This window comes from Nuphar pumila, chromosome 12 (assembly GCF_984573655.1).
Source record: "Nuphar pumila chromosome 12, dmNupPumi1.hap1.1, whole genome shotgun sequence".
In the NCBI taxonomy this organism is placed as follows: Eukaryota; Viridiplantae; Streptophyta; class Magnoliopsida; order Nymphaeales; family Nymphaeaceae; genus Nuphar; species Nuphar pumila.
In genome coordinates this window covers 683,611-708,840 of record NC_143260.1, presented here as the reverse complement: position 1 = coordinate 708,840, position 25,230 = coordinate 683,611, and the positions used below count along the sequence as shown (strand labels likewise).

Genomic DNA, 25,230 nt, shown 5'->3' with positions numbered 1-25,230 from the left:
TGAAGATGAAATATGATAACATGCTGTTAAACATGATGGGACTATAAAATCAGAAAGATTTTTTTATGGATTTTGGCCAAAATATTGAATTTCATCTATTTTTTGCGCGGATCGGGGTCCTACGGGAACCGTATTTTGATGATGCGGCTAAACTGAATATCCAACGACTTCAAAATCATGCCAAATTCGACATGGAACATCCTATTATTCTCAAAAATAGAACGGAATAACAAAAATGCATGAAATGGTATCATCTAAGTGCAAAAATTTGAATAAAGTCCTAAATATATAAATTTCATCCGCAGGCGCGAACCAAACACGGTATTTAATGCGATAACGGAGTAATTCAACATAGAAATATCTAAGACTGTGCAGGCTGCTGACAGACATAAAAATAAACAACTTTGGCTTTTACAACCCCGAGATTTGATTTACAGTGACTTCAGTAGCATGGATCCAATTCTGATACGCGCGAATTTAACATGATTATCCACAAAAAAAATAGTAATATGCCACCAAAATTTTCAAAATTTTAAAAAGATACTGCTGACACATAAACAAATGACTTTCATTTTTACAGATTTGGCATTCCACCCACTGACAGGGTAATTTAAATACGATAACTACTTCATGATTCAGAAAAACAAGAACGAGCACCAAAACTATCGATTTGTTCTAAAATTATTGAAAAGTGATCAAATCTATTCCAAAAATTATGACATTTTTGACCCAAATAGTGGATATCCCGAACATGAACCTCTCCTTTTGCAGCTCCAAATTTCGAGTAAACCCCAGAGAGCAACAGTCGACTCAAGTCGATCCAGAGTCCCAAGAGCTCATATCAGACTCTAACACATGTCCTGTGGTCTCAGGTTTTTGACAGGCAGTAAATTATTTCAAAAATATATGATAAAATCATATTAAATAATAGATCGAATTCTGAGACTGCTGCATTTTTTGGATTGGTAATCGGATCTCCCATGAGGGAGATCTCGATTTTACAATTTGGGTCTTGATGCATCCATCGTTTTTCTGACCCAGAAACCCAGTTTGGTATTTCAGACTTTGAATAAAGCAAATAATTTCAAATGCTTTCGAATTTTTTACAAAATATCAGGAACAAACATCCACATATTACATAATTTTTTTGAGATTTTTTTGAAGAAAATACAAACATGAGATAACGAGTGGACTGCACGTTAAATTCAGAACTCTACAAAAATTAAACAGGAAATGATGAAACTACATAATATGCATGCTAAGCTGAAGTAAATCATGAAAATATTAATAAAATGCATCTAGTATGAAAAACATGTTGATAATGATGATATGATGCCGATAGATCAAGGAGACATTTGATTTTGTTCGATATACACCATTGAGAAGGGGAGTTCGGTCCATTGGTTTGGGCGAATCCACCTTTCACTTGACATTCTGGGAGATAGACTCATGTGGTGAGTTTGCATTATTCATGAATCCATTTTCATCTAGATTTTTCATTCGTACTCACAGCCATCATTCTTAATAGATCCGCATTTCGTTACGAAATAAGAAACTATCAAGGGGAATAGTATTTACCTTGATATTAGTAGTGGCGATGGAGGTCAGCTCCTTGGTACTTGGCTGTCACTCAGCCGCTAGTTTGGAGGAAAGAAGGTGGAGGTCAGCTCTTCAATGTTGGGCTGCTTCTTGGTGATCCAAGTACTCCTTGAAGGTTCGGCTACTCCTTGAAGGTTCGATGAAAGGTGGAAAGAAGGAAAAAGGGAGCTCAAGGGGAGGCATGTTATGAGAGGGATCCAGAGAGGAAGATGGGAGCTTTCAAAAAGCTGGATGCTTGGATCCTTGGGTACTTTGGTGTTCCTTGGATGTTGGACTGAAGGAAGAAGGATGGAGGAAGGCAGCTACACCTGATGGAAGGTGGAAGATGGAAGGAAATAAGGAGCTAGAAGAGATCGTGTGGTAGGAGAGAGAAAGAGGAGGGAGAGCACCAACCAAAATTCCAGATGATTAGGTGGGTCGACCATTGGAGTTAAAAAGGAAGATGCTAAAGGTTTGGAAAAGCAAGGAATGAGTTTGATTTTCCTAACTTTTAGGAAAAGCAAGTAGGACGATTTTGATTTTTGAAAATTTTCATTTGCTTTTACTAAAACTTAGCTAAAGGTTAGCTACTTTCAAGGGGAATCAAATGTGGTGCCATCCTAAGATGGGCCCCATGTGGCCTTTTTGAAATAATGAATAAAAAAAATAACAAAGGAAATAGTTTTGGTGATGACACCACCTCAGAGGGGACGGTTCCTACTTTTTTGGTCTTTTAAAAAAGCTAAAACAAAACCTAATTTAAAAGGAGCTAATGTGGCGCCACCTCACGGTGGGGGGCACTTTTTATTTTGAGATAAAAACAAAAAAAAATAAAGAAAATCTCTTTTTCTGGAGGGGTGCCACCTCAGAGGGGGACGACTCCTCTTTTATTGGATTTTCAAATTTCAAGCAAAGCTTTACCTTTTTGTGAGGGGGAGTACATGTGGCGCCACCTCAGGGTGGACCCACATTGCTTTTGGACAATAAAAATAAAAGAAAAGGAAAATCATCAGATGGCACCACCTCAGGGTGGGCTCTTCATGGAATTTGAATTTTGGAGATGCCTTACGGTGGCGCCACCTTAGAAGAGGAAGCTCCTACCTTTTAGGCTTTTTCAGAAAGCTTAAGCAAAAACCTAATTCTAAAGAAGGGCTAATGTGGCACGACCTCAGGGTGGACCCCACATTGCCTCTTTATTGGTTGAAATTCAGAAACACAAACTTAAAAAGGAAAAAGCAAAACTTTACACCTCTTTTTGGAATTTTCATAAAAACCTATGCTAATTGGCAATTAAAAAACATTACTTGGCCTAACTGTAGAAATTTTTGAAAGAAAGTGGCCCTTCAGGGCAAATTTATAAAACGATTTTGAAATTGCTGATAAAAGGATTAAAATAAAAAGATTTTGGAAAATTCAAAATCTTTTTTTGCAAATTTGGGATAAAAATTCTTGGTTCAGAGCCTCGTCCCCTTCTACAGGCAGAGCTAGTCCAGCTGACAAAATTTAAGAATCAATATTGAAAATTATCCAGATTGTTTTTCGAAGAAAATATTTTGAAATTCAAGGTCTTGGGGGTTAAAATGGGAAAAGATGACAATTTTGAAGATCCAGGGGTTGAAAATTGATTTCAAAAGAGTTTGAAATTTAAATATGGATTAAGAATTTTAAAATCACGAGTTCTGGACCTCGAAATGACATGTTATGCAATGAAATGTGGTGCGATGATATGCAATAACATGTCTCAGAAAATACAATTCTGACCCAGAGATTGGAGATTCCAGTTTCCTGTTAAGAGTAAGACTTTGAAAATTCGCTACTGAAAGTGAAGGTTTGAGCCAGAATATGAAAATTTTGAGAATTGTAGATGAAATTTGGACTTTTGCAGAGTCCAAGCTCAAAAATTGACCATTTTGCCCTCTGAAGATCTCAAAGGACTAGTTGCGATGACGGTGTGAAAGTGTCAGGGAGGTAAGTGAAAATTTGAGGTGTTTACACATACCTTATAAGGCACAATACCAAATGAAAGCCCTGACTGTCACAAACACACATGCCGGTGTCTAGCACCTTTACCGCCTTTGTGAGCAGGAGATTACTTCATAAAGGTTCATGGACCAAAATCTTAAAACCGATGAACCAAAAGACAAATTGGTCACCCAAACCCCAACAAGATCCTATTATGATTACCATTTATTTATTATCACCAACTTTTTTAAAGTTTTTTTGGTCATTTGCATGTTCATGTTCATATGAATCTATTGTTGGGTCATGAATAAAATTTTGTAGACTGTCAAAAGGCCTTTTCTTTTCATCCTACACATACTGTCACAAACTTGAATATACATGTACATAGTCTACAACCAATTGTGGTATCGTCCATTTTTTATCAAAGTAGTTGAAAGTTTGCCTCGCAGGGAAGCGGCGGGCCCACCCAGTTCCGGTTTCCTTTGTTATTAAAAAAAAAAAAAAGATTAGAAGAACCAGAATTGAGTCCACTTTCCTCCTCCCAGTAAAATGTAGGGATGAAAACCAATCGAAGCTGAACTAGATAAGTGGTTATCCACCAGATCCGCACCAGAGTTACAGGCAGGGAAGAAAGAGGACGTGGTTCCAAGTGTTCCTTGGATTTGTGCTCAAACCCTAACTGATTTTAGGTTTTCAACCAAATTGCATGCCCAAGGTAAATAGGGATTTGTTTGGGAAGTGGCATTTGGGAGGAATTGAAGGAAATGACTTGGAGAGGGTTGGAAACAAATGGACGTCGAAGGAATTGCGAGAATCATCTTGATTGAAGCACTTCAACAAAGGATTGAAAAGTAACGAGAATCCTTTTCAAGAGATTTGGCAATTATTTCCTCTCTGCAAAGGAAATCAAAACGGAGATCCTCCTCGGGTTCCTCTCCAAACCCTACTTCCCACTTTTTCATCTAAAGATGAACCAAGCAATAAAAAAACATCAGGCACGGAGAGGACGTAAACAGTTTTTATGATTCAGCATTCAAAGGAAACGCTTCTTAAGGGTCATCTGTTTTCATGTAGGAGACTGGTGACGGATACAAGCTTACAATTTACGTAGGAAAGAACTGGGACAGATTCAAGCGAGATTTCCATTCTCCTGATGTTTGCAAAATTGGGAGATTCACAAGAGATTTGCGGCACAGACTCGAGTTCTGGGACAAGTTCCTGGGCTGGTGAGTTTGATGGCAAGTTTCAATCTGGTTCGTCAGCAAGCACGTAACTGAGTGTGTCCGTGTATGTGTAACCACAATCTCAATGAAATCCTCACATTTTCGTGTTACCATTTAGTTCCACTCACGGCATACTGAGGTGAAACTCTAGGACATTTTCACTTCTATATAAGAACTATTTATCATGAAGAAAGCCATAAGCAAGGTGGGTGTAACAGCATCATTATTTCACAATCAACTTTTGTAAATGGGTTGAATTGATGAGAGAACAGAAAGCTAAAATTAGTCTGAAAATGAAAGGCGGCGGCAGGACCATGAAAAAGAAAACCACAGCAGGAAAAAGCACATTGCCAAAAAGGGAAGAAAACAAGCAAGTTGACAAAGAAACGGAAATAGTAAGAAGTACAGCAACAAGAATGTGCAGATTGGCAGGCTGTTGGATCGCAGATGCTACTAAATTCAATGCAATGAAAATGAGGAAAAAAAAGGTGGCAAAAAACTCCAACGAAATTAATAAAGGAAAAAGAACCCCAAAGAAATTTAATGGAGCTAATAACAATAATCCACTTTCACATTTTCCTGTTGATAATCAACCTCAACGAGCACCAAACAGGTCAACGTCCATTTGCAAGTACTGACAGAGAAAAACAGCTACCTTTCATTTTGGGCTGAATGTTTCTCTCTAGCTTTCTCTATCAGCGGCTTGAGCATCTTCTTTTCTGCTAGGATCTTCAAAAAATTGAATAGGAAAGGTATGTAATTATGCTTTCTTCTAATATTCTCTGTTCTCCATTTCTTGAACTTCTCTTCCTCCATCAGTATCTTCTCCGTCGCACTCTCAATTCCAAAAGTGACATCAGCAAGCAACTTGTTCAACCCTTCAATGATACTGCTCCTTGTGCCCGGCCCTTTACCCGAATCCATGTCATCCACTCTCTCAGTTTGTGCAGCAGCTAGCTGTTGCAGTATGACTTCTCTCCTCTTCTGCAGCTCCTTTAGTTCAGCAGTATACATTTCCTTCCTATTCTTTATAACTGCCATAAGGTTGAACCTTATCTCACTCCTTGAATACCTATCAATTCTTTCCTGGATAACTGGCTGAACCATCCCCAACCATTCCATCTCATCTCTGTCACCGGGACATTGGCCAAGACTGATAGGGCCTTCCTTCAGTCCATCGAGTTCATACAGCACACCATCAACAGGTATGTAACTTATGAAATGATATACATCATCATCCTTTACTGCAGCCTTCTGCACCTCAGGAACAAAAGGCTCAGGCCTAGCAAAGCTATTGTGTGCAGTACGAATTGCTTCACTATTATTTATTGCCAAACCTTTCAGCTCAGGGGGAAAGTTCTTAGTAAATTCCTTTAACATGGACAACTCTGGGCCAATATCAATATCTGGGCAGTTGATAATAATAGAAAGAATTGCCTGAGTTGCACAAGCATTATTGATAACCTGCAAGTTAATAAATGCAGTTACATGTGCTGGCAATTTTGGTGATCATTCTTTTCATGGCATATGAATTTAGAATCCCAAAATTCTTTTCTTTTCTTTTCCCTCAGTGTGGTCTGATAACAGTTTGAGAAATGAGAAAAATCAATAATTCAGTGAACAGTGAACTGTAGACATAATTTTAAAAAAATTCCATATACAAAGCAATACGGCCTGTTCGAAGCATAGAAACAGCTGAACAATGTCGGGGGCATTTCACAAGCAAATGTTCCTCAGCAGTGACCAGGATCTTTGGTTGTGAGTCATGGAGAGTGCCAAGGGCCAAAGATGTCACTGAACTGGAGTAGGATCATTTGAACTAAAAATTATACGGGTATATTGAATCTCAGGTTCCTGGGGCCAAGATCACAGCCCAAACCAGAGAACCTGGTCAACATGCCTTAGCAACAAAAGAAAATTCTTTTCCATGTGATATCACCATGCTTAATTGGCTTCCAAAAATTGGTTCGAATAAGCTATTTCTGGCACAGATTCTTAACTTTGATCTTATATTAACAAAATTTAGCTGGCCATTTCATTGTCAATATCTGAAATTTCTTCTTCCTTTTTCTTTTTAATATCAAAGCGTACCTGACTTGCAAAAAACAAGTTGGGATTCGGGTCTTTAATTACAAGCCTATCATCTTTCTCTCCTGGACGCCATTTGAATAGGAATATCAACCCATACACCGGCCTGTATAGTTTGCATGAGGACCATGAAACACCACTATAGGACCAGAGAGGAGGAATGAAGAGAAAAACATGCATTTTGGTGCATCACATACCAAAGATTACTTAGAGAGTCCAGGTCCAAAGAGTATAGTTCTTCCACCTATTAGACAAAGAGAACAAAGTGACAGTCCATCTCTAAAACAAATGTAAAAGAATAAAAGAGTGCATAAAAAGCACACGTTACAAACAAAAACACACGTTACAAAGCATAGGACTTATCCTCAATATACTTGAGAGAAAAAACCCTCTACAAAACACACGTTACAATGGGCACAAATGGTCCTTATTTATAAAGTACATGCTCACTTGAGATAGCTGTTGGGCTACTCCCAACGGCTCTAATTAGAGCCATTGGGAACAGCCCAACAGCTCAGTTAACAGTCAAATATTGACTGTTGACCGTACATAGCCCGTCAGCCACAGTCAACTAGTGACTGTTAGGGAAAAGACAAAAAAAAAAGAGAAATAAAAAAAATACAACAAAAATATAGAAAAAATAAAGATTACAAAGATATACGTATATACTTTAAATATATATTTATATACATATACATATACATACTCTTGTATTACAAAGAGTATATATATATATATTTATATATATTCAAGTATATACATATATGTGTTATTTTCTAACAGTCTCCCTCAAACTTATGGTGAAATCACCGAAAGTTTGTTAAGTAAAAAGTTGAATCTTGGTGAGCACAATGCCTTGGTGAAGAAATCAACAAGTTGATATTCTGATGTCAAATAAGGAAGATCAGTAGTCTTCTTTAAATATTTTTCACGAACAAAGTGACAGTCCATCTCTATATGCTTAGTTCTTTCATGAAAAGTATGATTTTGAGCAATATATATAGAGCTTTTGTTGTCACAGCACAATCTTGTAGGATTTTGAAGATGAATTCCCATATCTAAAATTAGTTGCTTGAGCCACACAATTTTCATAATAGTAGTCGTCATTGCTCTATATAAAGCTTCTGTAGATGATAAAGACATCTTTTGTTGTTTGTTGCACCTCCATGAATTCAAGGATTCACCTAGAAATGCACAAATCGCCTATTATTTGAATCCCCTCACCAATCAACATCAGAGTATGCAATAAGATCTAAGGAGGAAGAAGGGGATAGAAAAAAACTCTTATTTATTGTGTCTCTAATGTATTTGATAATTCTCAACACTGCACTTATATGAGCTGATGTTGGAGCGTATTAAAATTGACTAGCTATATGTATAGCATGAGCTATGTCTGATATTGTAATACTTAAATAGATAAAAGATCCCACAAGCTGTCTGAAGGGAGTTGGATTGTCCAAAGGAACTCCATCATCGGCTCACATTTTCATTCCAAAGGTATCGAGAGTGTCAACAACTTTATCATCTGATAGTCCTGATCTGTTAATAATATCTAAAGCAAACTTTGTTTGTCACAATATGTACCCTATGTTAGAGTATGATACTTCTATACCAAGAAAGTATGTTAGGAACCCAAGATTTGTCATTTCAAAAGAATTTTTCAAAAACTATTTTACTTTCTTGATTCCTTCTTTGTCACTACCTGTAATCAACATATAAAAGTAAAATTATAATACTTGCAGAAGAATTCTTGATAAATAAAGTTGTATCAGTATAGCATGGTTTAAAACCATATCTTGTAATAACATTGTTAAAAGTATCAAACCAAGCTTTAGGTGCTTGTTTGAGACCATACGATGCCTTTTTTAATTTAAGCACTTTACCCAAAGGAATTATCAATCCAGGTGGGACATCCATGTATACTTCCTCATTAAGATTCTCATTCAAAAAAGCATTTTTAACATCCATTTGAAATATATTTCAATTTTTAATAGCTGAAATAGCTACAAGCCGGCAATAAGAGCAAAAGTTTCTTCGTAATCAACTCTGTATTCTTGAGAATATCCTTTGGCAACTAGCTTGGCTTTATGCATTTCCAACGATCCATCACTTTTGGTTTTTACTTTAAAAACACATCTACAGGCCTTCTTTCCAATGGGTAAATTTAGAATTTTTCAAGTGTTAGCTTCTTTAAGAGCGTTTAATTCTATATGCATAGCTTTTATCCATTCGGGTAATTTTTTTGCTTCATTGTAACATGATGGTTCAAAATATGAATGAATAGCTATAAGACATGCTTTATGATTAGGAGAAAATGAGTTATAAGACACAATTTTATTTAGAATTCTTGAGGTTCGTTCAGATCTACGAATAATAGTTTGTTCTGAAGGAATTTATAATGCTTCATGGTTACTTTGATTCACACTTTCATTGGGTGCGTTTTGATTTCTTCTAGTGTATACTATTAGTTCAAGTGTTGTTTTATTTTCAATAGGAGATTCTACATAAATATTTTCATCATTAGACAATAGTTTAAATAAAAAAGAGTAATCAGAATTTATGTCTTGCGACATGTTTCCTTCAAATCCACTCTCATTTTCAACAAAGTTAACATTCCTTGATATACGAAGTTTATCATTTTTTATATCATAGCATTTAAATCTTTTTTGTGTTTCAGAATAACCAATGAACGCACAGGGGATAACCTTAGAAGATAGTTTATCTCCTTTATCATTTAAAACATAACATTTGCAACCAAAGATTCTCATTCTTTGATAGTCAGTTTGATATTTGAATAATTTTTTAAAAGAAATTTTATTGGCCAAAGTTTTTGAAGGCATCCTATTTATAAGATATACTGAGGTTAACGCAGCTTCAGCCCAAAGGTTTTTAGGAATATTCTTAGCAATAAGAAGAGTCATTGTAGTTTCTATAATATGTCTATGTTTTCTTTCTAAAATTTCATTTTGTTATGGGGTTCTAGGGCACAATTTTTGATGTAAAATTATTTCGTTCTCTAAAAATTGTTTAAATTCATTTGACAAATATTCACCTCCAAAGTTAGTTCTGAGAATTTTGAGCTTACTTTCAAATTGTTTTTTAATCATGTTATGAAATGTTTTAAAGGTTGCAAATACATCAGATTTAAACTTAAGAAAGTAAATCCAACAATATCTAGTGAAGTCATCGATAAACACAACATAGTAGGAGAATCCTCCTTTAGAGGCTACGGGAGCATGGCCCCATACATCCAAATGAACTAATTCAAAAGGCATCGAGGAGTAAAAAGTTATTTGATTATAAGGTAAGGTTGTCATTTGACCAAGTAAACAATCTTTACATTCAAAATTATCTTTACAAAGGTTCTTGGTAATAAGTACAAAATTTAATTTTCTTATATTTGGATGCCCAAGTCTATGATGCCAAGTCCGTATATCTTTTGTTTGGGCAGTGTTACAAAATGATTTCTTTGGAATACAAAGGAAATCTATGTAATAGAGATCTCCTTGCCTAGAACCTTCCCCAGTCAATTTCCTTAACTGGCGATCATGCACCCAACATTTATTTGATGAGAAAATGACATCACATCTATGATCCAAGATTTGAGAATCTGAAAGTAGATTAAGATGAAGTTTTGGTATAAGTCTTATTTTTTAAATATAAAATTTGTTGTGTTTTGACAAATCATTTTCAAAAGTTCCAACACCCTCTATTTCCAAGGCAGTGCCATCGGCAGTGGAAACAAAAGATGCATTTGAATTAGGTTGCTATTCGAATAAAATAGACCTGTGTGAGGTCATATGAAATGAAGTTCTAGAATCAAGAAGCCAAGAGCATGTACCAGGAGTAGAAGATGATGCAATGGCCGCTCCTGAGGTAGATCCTTTATTCAATGGTTGCAATGCTTCTGTCAGTTGAGATAATGATTTGGTAAAGTCTTTGAGATTCAGAGTATCCTCATCTTATTTTGATGGTGCAGCGACAACATGTTTTTCTTGAGGCCTATATTTGTATTTAGGACATTGAGGCCTAATATGATCGGGCTCATTACAGTTATGGCAAATGATTTTTTATTCTCCTTTATTCTTACTAAAATGAAAAGGTTTATATGGCTTGATATAATGTCTTGGTTTGGATGCAGCAAATGCGCAATCCTCTTCCTATCCACTGCTAGAAGTAGCAAGCACACTAACATTCTTACTCATGTTTAGTCTAATTTCTTCTCCAATAAGTTTAGTGAGAATCTCATGCATAGGAGAAGGTGATGAAGATCATAGCAAAGAGGCCCTTGTTTGTTCAAACTCAGTTCTCAAACCATAGAGAAAAGTGAAGACTCTATCTTCTTCAACTTGAACTCTTCGCATTTTTATATACTTTCTTTCCCATTTGGGTTCAAAACGGGCAAGTTGGGTCCAAATGGAGGATAACTGTAATGAAATATGCGGAAAGATAAAGAATGCTAAAAGCATTCACAATGTCCACCAATGAACAAATACACAAAGGGAACAATGGCCAAGTCCACTCTGGGACAATACATACACAAGTTTTACGAAAAGCTCAAACTAAATATAAAATCACTTTATTGAAAAAGAGCACTAAGGCTTCACACTACTAGAATACAAGGGGTTTCACCCCTATTTATATACACAAAGTGGGATAAAAAAAGAGGCCAAAAGGGGGTTCCCAAAGAGTCGTTGGGAGCCCCCAACGGTCACATTTATGACCGTTGGGGGGCCCCAACGACTCTATTGTGGGGGCCCCTCTTTGGCGTGAAATACAAAATGAAAAAAATTAAAAAAAGGAAAACATAAATAAAATAAAACAAAAAAAATATATAGTTGTTTAATAAAACAACTATAAAAAACTATAATACCCCTATCGGGTATTATAGTATATATATATATGCATATGATTTAACACCCCCCTCAAACTTTACAGGAAGATGACCAAAAGTTTGGCGAGGAGAAACATGAAGTGTCGAGCAGGAAGTGCTTTAGTAAAAAAATTTGCTAACTGATATTCTGATGAGACATATGGCAGTGAAACTGTTCCACGTAGATACTCATCCCAAACATAGTGGCAGCCCATTTCAATATGTTTGGTTCGTTCATGGAAGGTGTGATTGTTGGCAATATAAATGACACTTTTGTTGTCGCAACAAAGTTTTGAAGCTCTAGTAATGTCAACCCCCGAATCTTTGAGAAGGCTTCGAAGCCAAACAAGTTTCATTATAGTGGTTGTCATAGCCCAATATTCAGCTTCGGTAGAGAATAGCGAGACTTTCTCTTGCTTCTTGCATCTCCAAGCAATTAAAGAATTTTCTAAAAAGATACAAAAGCCAGTAACTGAGATTCTATCATTAGGGTTACCTCCCCAAATCTGCATCAGTATAAGCAAGTAAATTTAATAAAGAAGATGAGAATAGAAATAACCCTTTAGTTATGATGTTCTTGAGGTATCGGATGACCCGGAGCACGGCACTCATATGTACAGTTGTAGGAGCATGTTGAAATTGGCTAGCAGAGTGAACAACGTGAGCGATGTTAGGTCTGGTGATAGTCAGATATGTGAGAGATCCAATGAGTTATATATAGGGTGTGGGATCTTCTACAAGAACCCCATCCTCCAACCTTAATTTTGCATTTATTACTTCTGGAGTCTTTACCTTTTTATCATCTGAAATGCCAGACTTAGTACATATATCTGTAGCAAGTTTCATCTCTAACAGAGTATATCCTCGGAGAGAATATGCAACTTCAATGCCAAGAAAATATCTAAAAAAACCTAAGTCAGACATGTCAAAGCTATCTTTTATCATATTTTTAACATTAACAATACTATTTTGATCATTTTCGGTGATAATCATGTCATCAACATAAAGTAATAAGATAACACTTTTCACAAAAAGAGCAGTGTCAGTATAGCAAGAGTGAAATCCCAATTTAATCATGATATCACTAAATCGATCGTACCAAGCTTCGGGAGCTTGCTTAAGACCATATAAAGCTTTTAAAAGTTTAAGGGTTTGACATTGTCCAATGTTAACTCAAAATGGAGGATCCACATATACTTCTTTATTTAGATTTCTATTTAAAAATGCATTTTTCACATCGAGTTGATATATAGGTCATTTTTTATTAATGCGACAACTATTAAGGTTCTAACACTTGCCATTCTGGCTACAGGAGCGAATACTTCCTCGTAGTTAATTCCATATTCTTGCAAGTATCCCTTAGCCACAAATCTGGCATTATATCTTTCTAGGGATCCATCGCTTTTGGTTTAAACCTTAAAGACCCATCTGCATCCAATAGGTTTTTTATGTGAAGGTAGTTTGACTATTTCCAACTATTAGCCTTTTTCAAGGCATAATTCTATCTTCATGGCTTCAACCCAATGTGATATAGTTTTGGCTTGATTATAATGGACAGACTCATAATATGAATGTAGTGTTATCAGACAAGCCCGATAATTAGGTGTAAAAGACTCATATGACACAAACCTATTAGGTGGAATTGATTCTCTAGAAGATCTCCTAAGAGGGATTTCTTTTAAAGATTCAGTAAGTTGAGAAAATTTCTCCAAGGCACTGATAGGCCTTTCTTGTTCTCTTTGGGTATAAACATTAATATTTTCATTATTGATATCACCATTATATGGTGATATATCAATATTGGATACATCACAAGTATCCTCTATATTTTCAAGATGATTAGTAGAATCATCACATATATCATTTATAAGGTCATGTAAAAATATGTAGTCAATTTCATTTTGTTTATCTAGTTTTTCAAATCCATTCTCATCTTCCAAAAAGGTTACGTCTTTTGAAACACATAATTTGTTATTTTTTAAATCAAAACGTCTATAGCCTTTTTTATTTTCCCCGTAGCCTAAAAAGATACATTCAATCGCCTGTGGGGATAACTTATCTTTCTTATGTACGAGGACAAAGCATTTACACCTAAAGATGCGAAGGCGACTGAAGTCGGGGGGAATTTGAAAAGTTTTTCATATGGAGAGACATTCTTTAGTTTAGAAGGCATTCTATTGATTAAATATGTTGAGGTTAAAGATGGCTTCGACCCAAAAAAAATTGGAATATTTTTAGAGATAAGCAATGTTCTAGCAATTTCGATAATATGCCTATGTTTTCTTTCTGCTAGTCCATTTTGTTGTGGAGTTCTAGGACATAATTTTTTTATGACAAATTCCATTTTTTTTAAGTAATTTTGAAATTCGGTAGACAAATATTGTCTACCAGAATCGGATCTAAGAATGGATATATTGCTTTGAAATTGATTTTGAATTTTCATATGAAACTCTTTAAAGAAGTAAAACACTTTCGATTTATGACTAAGAAAATAAATCCAAGCATATCTAGTGAAGTCATCGATGAAAGTGACATAGTAAGAGTAAGCACCTTTAGACATGACCTGAGATGGACCCCAAACATTTGAGTGCACCAATTCAAAAGGTCTTGTAGAAAAAAATATTCTAGTTGGAAATAGAAGACTTTATTTTTCCAAAAATGCAATCTTTGCAATTAATGTCTTTTTTCTTACAAAATTTGTTTCCAAATGAAAAAATATACATTTTTGAATAACTTGGATGTCCAAGTCTTTTATACCAAATTTCAATGCTTTTATCTTGGACATAAATACAAAAAGAGTTTGTAGGAAGGTTTAGATGATCCATATAGTAGAGGTCCTCCTTCCTATGACCTTGCCCAATACGCTTCCCAGACTGGAGATCCTGCACAAAGCAACCATTAGATGAGAAAGACATTTCACATCCATGGTCGGCGATTTAGGAAACGAAAAAAAGATTTAAATTTAGTTTTGGAACAATTCCAACTTTTGGAACAAAAAGATTTTGAGAATTTTTAGAGTTAAGTGTTCCAATACTTGTGATTTTTAAAAAAGTTCCATCGGCGGTAGAAACACAAACTTTTTGAATTGGTGCATACATCGCTTAATGCATCTTTATGTGGGGTCATATGAAAAGATGATCTGGAGTCTAAGAACCAAGAATACATACCGGGAGACGAAGTAGATGCAATGGCTGCACCCGATGTGGAGGAAGTAGCTTTAAGAATTTGTTGTAGAGCGATAGAGATTTGACCAAGAGTTTCTTTGAGGTCACCGCTCTTGCCTTCATTTTCTTTGGTGGTGGATTCTTCAAGGGAAGCCACCTTAGGCTTGAATGTTCCATTTAGCTTCGGGCAAGCGGGTTTAATGTGACCCGGCTCATAGCAATGATGACATACAATCATCCTTTTTCCTCCACTATAGTTTCCTTGTTTTTCAAAGTGGGGTGGTTTATAGGTTTTGACATTGTTGCCGGGTTTGGATACGACAATCACTTCATCAATGTTCTTACTCATGCCAAGCCTAGTTTCCTCTTGTGTGATTTCGGCTATGACATCTTCTATTGGAGGAAAAATAGATCTATGGAGAAGTGATGATCTCACTTGCTCAAATTCAGGACCTAGCCCAAACAAAAATTGGAGCAACTGATCTTGTTTCATTTGTTTTTATCTTAGTTCAACATCCTCCATAGCAACCCATTTAGGCTCTAAAAAAGTCAACTTGTCTCGTAGTGGTAATGCACTATAGTAATCTTGTATACTCGAATCACCTTGTTTGGTGGTTCTAATTTTTTCTTGCAAAAAATATGCTCTTGCAAGGTCTTTTTGGGTATACATACCCTTCATAAAGAACCAAGCCTCATTGGCTCAGCGAAATTTAGCTATATTTGCACATACCTTGAGTTCAACATTGTTCATAAACCAAGCAAGGATCTTGGCGTGATTGTTTTCCCAATCTTCAACTTTCCTTTGGTGGTCTTCAATGGCTTTGAGGCAAGCATCTCCCTTAAGAGCCTTTTCTTGGTCTCCTTCAATCTTAGTGAGCTCTAATTGAGGTTCCGGAATAGAACCCATTACATAACTCCAAAGTTTCTTACCATTGTTCTCCATTGTCGATGCCCACATCATGTAGTTCTTTCCATTGAGCTTGAAGGATAGGTCAATTTTGGATTCCATGATGCCACCAAAGTGTGTGAAGAATAGAGACAATGAATGTAAAGATGAATATCACGCTTTTTCTCCTATGAACCGAATGGCTCCATGTAATGAAGTATGCGAAAAGATAAATGCTAAAATCATTCACAATGTCCAACAATGGACAAATACACAAAGGGAACAATGGCCAAGTCCACTATGGAATAATACATACACAAGTTTTATGAAAAGCTCAAACTAAATATAAAATCACTTTATTGAAAAAGAGCACTAAGGCTTCACACTACTAGAATACATGGGGTTTCACCCCTATTTATATACACAAAGTGGGATAAAAAAGCAGGCCAAAAGGGGGCTCCCAAAGAGTCGTTGGGAGCCCCCAGCGACTCTATTGTGGGCCCCCTCTTTGGCGTGAAATACAAAATAAAAAAATAAAAAAGGAAAAACATAAATAAAATAAAACAAAAAAAGAAATATAGTTGTTTAATAAAACAACTATGAAAAGCCTATAATACCCCTATCGGGTATTAGAGTATTATATATATATATATATATATTTATAGATAAATATATATATATATATATATATTAATATATATGATTTAGCAATAACTCCATAAAATAATCTCTTAGATTCTTATCTCCTTGTTTGATATTTCTAACTTTTACTTGGAGATAATACTTGTGAGTCATATATTTTTCGGTAAACATACCTCTAAGATATTCCCATGCTTCATTAGCCTTTTTATAACATAAAAGGTTTGAGGCAATTTTTGTCTCAACTCCACTTAGCATCCATGAAAGAATTTTGGCATTTTTCATGTCTCATTCATCCAATTTTTTGTAGTATTCTTCCATAGCTTTGTTCCTTTCTTCAAAACTAGTCTCCACACCATTTTCACCTAATGTAATTTTGGGAGTAGGTTCAAGAATAATATTTTTTACAAAACCCCACAAACCTTGACCCTTTATGAATGTCCACAAGTGTCCCGCCCAAATGTTATAATTGTTTCCTTCAAGTTTGAATGGCGGAATAAAGTTGGAGTTGCTTGTATTGTGTGGGAAAAATTCACCCATGATGAATCACAAAGAGAGAAGAGAACCACCACCACAAATGAGAGCAAGCACGCTTTACGAGGCAACTCACCAATGCACAATTAATCATAAACCAAGCTCAGATACCATGTGAAGAGACTTACAAATAATCAAGTTTTCAAATAACTTGATAATACATACATTCACCGAATATGCTAGAACAAAAATAGCATATAAATGCTTCACGAGACAAATGTAAAAGAGAGCATAAAAAGCACTTCAATCTCAATATACTTGAGAGAAAAAACCCTCTAGAAAACACACGTTACAATGGGCACAAATGACCCTTATTTATAAAGTACATGCTCACTTGATATAGCTGAGAGCTGTTGGGAACAACCCAACAACTCAGTCAACAGTCAATTGACTGTTGACTGTACATAGCCAGTCAGCCAGGCTGTATAGTGACAGTCAACTAGTGACTGTTAGGGAAAATACAAAAAGGAAGAGAAATAAAAAGAAATAAAAAAAAATACAGAAAATAAAGATTACAAAGATATATGTATATATATATTCAAGTATATACATATATATGTTATTTTCTAACAATAAGTTGCTCTAGTACTCATAAACGCACTGTTGGTTTGATAGATTTTGTGGAGGTGAAATCAAAGATAAGAGAGCAGGAAGAAAGAAAGAGAGAATGAGATCAAGTGGGAGAAGAGGAATGTTAATGGTCGATGTTTGATTTGCTGAGGAACAATGTGCATTACTTGGGAAAGCACAACCAAACGGGATGTTTTAAAATAAATGAGTTGACTCATTGACTTGTTTGACTCATACCAGCTCATTCATTTATTGGGTTAAGCTAGTGAATGGAACTGGAAATTATTAAATAATGTAATATCATATGTAATATGTAATCTCTTTTCTTTTTAGTTTAGTTAGAATAGGTTTTACTTTTTTGACCTTTTTAGACTTTTTGCCTTTTTGACCAAAGTCAAAAAACAAAAGAGCTAGAGAGTAGTTGGACTCCCAACAACTCCCTCCTCCTCCTTTTAAGTGCTTTATAAATATGGGCCTTTGCCTCCTTGTAATATATGATTTTAGTGGGTGATTCTCATTCAATAAAAACATATTTTTTCTCTTGTTTGTGCATACCCCTTTTCTCTTGTTTTTAAGATATGCAAGTCATCAAAAAGACCATAGATGTTTTGATCTTAAAACTAAAAAGTTATACGTATCAAAGAATGTGTCCTTGAAAAAGGAAAGCTTTTTTGAAAGGGAGTATTCTAAGGAAATAGATGAGTATTCATTTCTGTTGGACTTAGTTCAAAAAATTGATGAAGGTGATATAGATGAAAGTCAAGAAGATCAGACAAATACAGAATCATTTAGTGATCATAAAGATTGTATTCAATACTCTAGGCGAGGTAATTTAGAGAAACCATGTGCTATCGAAAAACATACTAAAGAACAGGAACAAGTGTTAACCAGAAAGTCATCTAGAGTGTCTAAAGTTCCCGAAAAATTTGTCTTATGAGTCCTTTTCACCAAAATATCAAGCCTATATTGTTCTAATACACTCTTACGTAGAACCTACTAACTATGATGCAACAAAGGAACAATCTGAATGGGTCGAAGCAATGACATCAGAGTTAAAAGCCTTAGAAAAAGTAAATAATTGGACTATTCAAGATATTCCACCAAGTAAAAAGCCTATAGGTTATCGATGAGTGTATAAAGTTAAAACCAAGAGTGACGACACTCTTGAAAGGTTTAAAGCCCGATTAGTTGACAAAGTCTATTCACAAGAATATGGAATAGACTATGAAGAGACTTTTGCTCCAGTTGCTAGAATGACTACAGTTAGGATCTTGATAGCTCTAGCTTCTTCAAAGAAATGATATATATATATATATATATCAAATGGATGTTAAAAATGCATTTCTCAATTGATGTCTAGCTGAAGAAGTATATATGAAACCACCACCAGACATCAATATTCCAAAAGGAAAGACTCTTCGGTTAAATAAGGCTTTGTATGGGCTTAAGCAAGCGCCAAAATCTTGGTATGATAATTTGATTTTCAATCTTGTCTTACTGACACAACTTTGTTTGTTAAAAATTCTGATACAGGTATTATCATTCTTTTTCTCTATGTAGACGACACGATCATCACTGAAAGTGATAAGCAGGGAGTTGACAACATTAAAAATTTTCTCAAAACACACTTTGAAATGAGTTATTCGGGTTTCTTAAAATTCTTTCTTAGTATAAAAGTTGCTTATTCTTCTAGAAGCTATTTGCTAACTCGGTCAAAATTTGCCTTAGATATTGTTGACAAGTCTGGTATCTCAAACGAAAAACACGTTAACACTCTCGAAATTGTAAACATCAAAATAAAGATTGATGATGAAGAACCACTTGAAAATCCAACACCTTACAGACAACTTGTCGGGGCACTATCTTATCTCTCTATTGTAAGACCTGACATTGTGCATGATGTCCACACAGCAAGCCAATTTCAGCATGCTCCTACCATTGTTCATATGGGAGTTATTTTACGCATTATTAGATATATTAAAACTTATATTTTTTGAGGACTTTTTGTGTTTAATTCTTCCTCCTGAGATTTAACTGTTTATACTGATGCAGATTGGGGAGATGATCCCAATGATCGACACTCAACTATTGATTTTTGTGTACTTTTAGGTGAATTATTGATTTCTTGGAGGTGCAAGAAGCAACAAAAAATCTCTCTCGTCAACTGAAGCCGAGTACAGGGCTATGACTGCAACCACTATGGAAGTAGTCTGGCTAAGGCGCTTGCTACATGACATGGGTATTAAAAGTACAGGAGCATCAAGACTATGTTGCGACAACAAAAGTTCTATTTATAATGCCAGCAACCGAATATTCCATGAACGCACCAAGCATATTGAGATGGATTGTCATTACATGCGAGAAAAAATTCTACATGGCACCATTGATCTTCTCTATGTTTTCTCAGAATATCAACTAGCAAATTTCTTTACCAAATCTTTCGCTGCTCTTCGATTTCACTTTCTCTTGAACAAACTTTCAGTTGTTCAACCGTAAGTTTGAGGGAGAGTGTTAAATAATGTAATATGTAATCTCTTTTCTTTTTAGTTTAGTTATGCAGTTTAGTTAGAATAGGTTTTACTTTTTTGACCTTTTTAGACTTTTTGCCTTTTTGACCAAAGTCAAAAAGCAAAAGAGCTAGAGAGTCGTTGGACTCCCAACGACTCTATTTAGAGACATTGGGAGCCCAACGACTCCCTCTTCTCCTCCTTTTAAGTGCTCTATAAATATGGGGCTTTGCCCCCCTTGTAATATATGATTTTAGTGGGTGATTCCCATTCAATAAAAACATATTTTTTTCTCTTGTTTGTGCATACCCCTTTTTGGGTATTTTGTATGAACCTTTGTGATTCTTGTGAGTGATTTTTGTGTGTACCATTTGAAGATTTGATTGTTGGTCTCATCTTCTTTCAGAAACCAGCAAAACCAGATAAGGCTTGGCCAAGTCAAACTGAATTTTGCTGTGTATGTGCACAAGCCCTGAAGCACACCGATGATAAAACACCATTTTTCAGAGATTCAACCATACCAATGTGTTCAGCATGTTCTATTTGCTAGGAATCAACCCTTGGTTCGTCCCTTTTCAACAAAAACATGATTTTATAATGTTTTAAATTAAAAAAGATATGGGCATTTTTCAACCCTTAAAAACACCTACTTACATCACACAGATGATTCAACAGTTGGTCCTTACTAATTCCATAGTGTAGAACACATCTGTATGGTTAGAATTTTGTGAAAAATCAAGTGCACTCCGTGCTCACTGATAAATCCGTGTGCGCCTACCCCTTATATATATATATAGATAGACAGAAAAGTCCATCTCTGAGATAGAGAAAAATTCCCTATCAAAATCAGGGAAAAATAGATAAATTTTTGCTTTAAAAAATTTTCTGTTGTTTGGAATGGATGGAAAAGTTGCAACTTTTCCTTTGCAACCTGTTTCTTTACTAGCATTTTCCTGCTTCCAAATGTTAGTTTCTCCCTTTTTTTCCATGGCCAATTTTCTTCATTGTTAACTGCCAAATTAAGGAACCCTATCAAATTTCCAATTTGAGATGCTTCCAGTCAGCTTCAGAAAGCAACCAATGTAAATAAGCATCCAATATGATGACATGTTTAGGCATAACATAGAACCAAAGCAAGATTAAAAAAAATGTCTTTCTCAATAAAGAGCTATGACATAAAACATGCAATGTATTCACCTGCACACTTTTTACTTGCATTTGTTGGATCAACTCAGTAAATACACCTAGAAAACCAAAGATAGTGTTAGGAACAAAAAACTTGGAACAACACTAAATGCATATCACTTTAGCACATACAAAATACAAGATAATTCCTTTTTTGTTTTTCTTGGTTTTAAAGAAGTAGAACCAAGTCAGCAATGGTCTGTATCTTGTATATGTCTAAATTATGTAAACGAACCTTCTAATCTACCTTCTTCTGGAATCAATCTCTGGTCTCTATTTATTCATCTTTATTCTTTGACCTAGATTTAAATTATAGATGAAATGTAACATTCATTCTCTATCATGTCGCACCTTTCTGAGAAATTAATGTGTGAGCTAATAAATGTCTACAGATGGAGCATGAAAAAATAGATACTGACACCCAGAGTTTCCTTCTGAGCCCACATCAATTATTTCTAGTTTGCTAGTGCCAGTTAGGTCGTCCCTTCTCAGATGTAGCCTTACTAGTAATTCATAGATCCAGTCAATGGTGGCAAAAGGTATCTCGGTAGTATAATGCTTTCCAAGCAAGGTTACCAATTCAATATACACACAATGTGCCTTAATAGTTAGATTACAAGATCCATCACGACTCACGGGCAACCTCTAGAGACTTGAAATATACTTTTGCTAGTACTAGGATTGCTATATGTACAATTGGTAGACAGGAACTTCCCTGATGGAGGATTTAGAATGAGACAATGTAGTACTCATGATATCGTACAATACAAAACAATTTATTGGTGTATAGGACTCCCCATGTGGCACGATGCACCGGACAAAATTGTATTACTACATTTATTTGGTTGTATTAACCTGTATCATATGATACATGGGCTTATCATATTGTATCATATGATAACACCTTATATCATATGAACTGACTGTTACAAAAAATTGTCTCCAATGAGTTTTTTTATGCTTCTGGACAGCTTCCATCAGGCTTTTTAGCATAAAAGGGGGGTTTTCCTCCATTTTCACACCCAAAAAACAGAAAACTCTTTCCCACCGATTTGGGTAAATTTCTTTGTAAAATTTGAGGATCTTTATAGTTTCATTGTAACTCACGTTAGGAAGTCCTATTTTTGCAAGATCTTCCTGAGTCTACCCCCAAAAAGCTCTTTTTATGCAAGTTATTTCCTAATCTGAACTTTGGGTACCTCACGCCACCTAAGAATGTTAGACCCATGCAAAAGGTAAAAGAGGTTCAAAAAGCTCAAAACCATGAGATAAGAGGTTGGATTCACATTTTTAAAGAGATTTTTAATCTAAATCTTTTGTTTTCCAACAATGTCCTTCAAGAAACTCAGCTTGCAACCATTGCATCCCTGTATCTGAGAGAATAACAAGATCTTAACTGTTGTAAGTTTTGTAAATGCAAGTTTCATGGAGAAACATCCTAAACGAAGCATCATTTTGCCAATACAAGGGAAAATGTTGGACGTAAACCTGCTTCAGTATCTATTTAAAACTACAAATGATAGTATTTTTAAAAGCGCAAAGATCAGTAATAAAATTTCTTCCTTTTGAACCTACCAATGAACTTTACTTTTCTAATATTCATTTTACTCTTCTTCCTATCTTTCTCAGTATTTCTCTTGTACCTATGGAGGATGAACGACAAGTGATTGTCACCATACCCGTGAGGCTTAATGACACAAACTATGTGATGTGGGCATCCATAGTGAAACATAATATTTGCGAAAAAGGTCTATGGAGCTTGGTAGATGGATCCGAGAAGGAACCAAAGCTTGTACTCACCAAGAATGAAAACGACAAAGAAATTGCACTTTAAGGAGATGAGATGAATAAATCCATTGCCAACTATGAAAAGAGATGGAAGGAGTGGAAAATGTGTCATTCCAAAATTAATGTTGAAATAAAAAAATGTTCTAGCTTAGCAAAGTTTGAATTTGCTAGTGATGCTTGAAAGTATCTTCAAGATATGTATTCTTTAAGAGATGTAGCTCATATATCCAAAAGAAAGAAAGAACCACGACCCAAGAAGATATGAGCATGAGAGAATATTTCAATGCTCTCTCTTTCCTTTGAAATGAGTTGGCTCTCTTGAAGCCTAAGTGTCATTATCCATTTGACATTGAACTCCAAGAAAAGTAAATCAACTCAGAGCATTTTTATCATTTTATAAATGGATTTAGGCTAGAATTTGAAAGAACAAATTCAGTCCTTCTTCATAGAAAAGGTGTTTCTTCCATAGTAGAAACTTTAGAAGAACTATGGAAGAGAATAGATTGAACAAAACCTCATCTACCAAAGATGAGAAATCAGTGTTTGCTATGTCAAGACTCGGGACTCGTACAAAAGCATATAAGCCGCCTCACATTGGAAGATGCCAAGATGACTATGAAAGGAGCTCAAATGATTATGGAAAGAGCTCAAATGATTATGAAAGAAATTCAAGTGACTACGAATACAAGAAAAGAGGTAAGATAATATGCCACTTTTGCAAAGAACCAGGTCACATCAAGCCATTTTGCCCAAAAAAAAGAAATAAAAGGAAAGTGGTCTCTATGGGATCATCAAGCGAAAAGAGTGGCATAAATGAAGGTTTCAAAAAACATCTCCTTTGCTCAACTCATGGAAATCCTTCAACCACTAATCAAAGGTCAATCTTCCTCTCTCTCTCTCTCTCTCTCTCTCTCTCTCTCTGATGTGGCCGTATCAACATGCGCGGACCCCGATAAAAACTCTTGGATTCTTGATTTCGGTGCCTCTTTCCATATAACTCCAAATGATTCCATACTATCCAAATGTTTAATTAACTCAAATGATTCTTTTATTTTTTATGGAACATCTTTAAAAATTAAAAGTTTGAGTATTTTGAAAAGTTTTTCTAAAAAATAATAAAAAAATTTATGTCTCAAACATTAGAGTAATACCCAAACTTAACCTAAACCTATTATTTGTTTCTCAAATTACCAACCATGGGTGTGAGGTCACCTTTTCATCTAATGATTGTTTGGTAAAGGATTTTCAATACTGATTAGGCGAGGCCATAGAAGAGGAGACCTCTACTACATGGACAACTTGAAACTATCAAATCAAAATTTTTGTAGTTTTGTTGAAAGAAAAAGTATCGAACATTAGCATAAGAGGTTAGGACATCAAGCATGTCAAAAATGTAATTACTCCTTTTTGAAAATTGTAATGAAAATGATTTGACTTGCGAAAATTGCATACTTGGAAAAATTAAATCTCTACCTTTTGGAAATAGCCAATTTGTATCTAAAGAACCTTTTGAGTTAATACATGGATGTATGCGGACCAGCATTAGTTATGTCCAAAGGAGGAGTTTCTTATTATGTAATTTTTGTGGATTATTATAGTAGGCACACATGGATCTACTTTCTTAGACTCAAATCCAAAGTATTTGAATGTTTTCAAAAAAATTATAGTTATGTTAAAATTCAATTCAAAACATCTATTAAAATATTTAGATTCAATTCCATAGGAGAATTTTTATCAAAAGATTTTAACAGTTTTCTTGATCAACAAGGAATTACTCATTAGAGATCTTGCCCTTACACTCCACAACAAAATGGGTCGGCCGAAAGAAAGCATCATCACATTATTAAAACCAATAAGACTCTTCTAATATCCAAAAATGTTCCAAAAAGGTTTTGGGCAGAAGTCGTCCTTATGACAATTTACTTAATCAATAGAATACCTTCCACTATTCTTGGAAATACTTTTTCTATTGAAAAACTATTTAAAATTTCTTCCGATTATTCAAGATTAAGAATATTTGGTTGTAAATGTTTTGTTTTTTCCAACAAAAATGATAAAATTTTCGCTAAGGCCATTTATTGTATTTTCCTAGGATATGCCGAAAGCCAAAAAGGTTTTAGGTGTTATGATATTGAGAATGACAAGCTTTATATTTCAAGAAATATAACTTTTCTTGAAAAAGAAAATGGTTCTGAAAAAATTGAGTCTAAGAAACTACATGAGTACTCATTTT

General features: G+C 35.1%; 1 protein-coding gene across 1 annotated transcript in view; it reads right to left on the bottom strand.

The window, feature by feature from the left end:
* Positions 1 to 5,253: 5,253 nt before the first annotated feature.
* Positions 5,254 to 25,230, bottom strand: part of LOC149819567 (ubiquitin carboxyl-terminal hydrolase 2-like) — a 32,644-nt gene continuing 12,667 nt past the window's right edge. Inside the window, exons 3-6 of the mRNA XM_089982923.1 lie at positions 21,222 to 21,268; positions 7,049 to 7,095; positions 6,855 to 6,957; positions 5,254 to 6,227 (exon numbers count right to left, since the gene is read on the bottom strand). Of these exons, the coding sequence (XP_089839049.1) occupies positions 5,415 to 6,227; positions 6,855 to 6,957; positions 7,049 to 7,095; positions 21,222 to 21,268 (1,010 nt within the window). The 3' untranslated portion in view covers positions 5,254 to 5,414. The remainder of the gene's footprint in view (positions 6,228 to 6,854; positions 6,958 to 7,048; positions 7,096 to 21,221; positions 21,269 to 25,230) is intronic.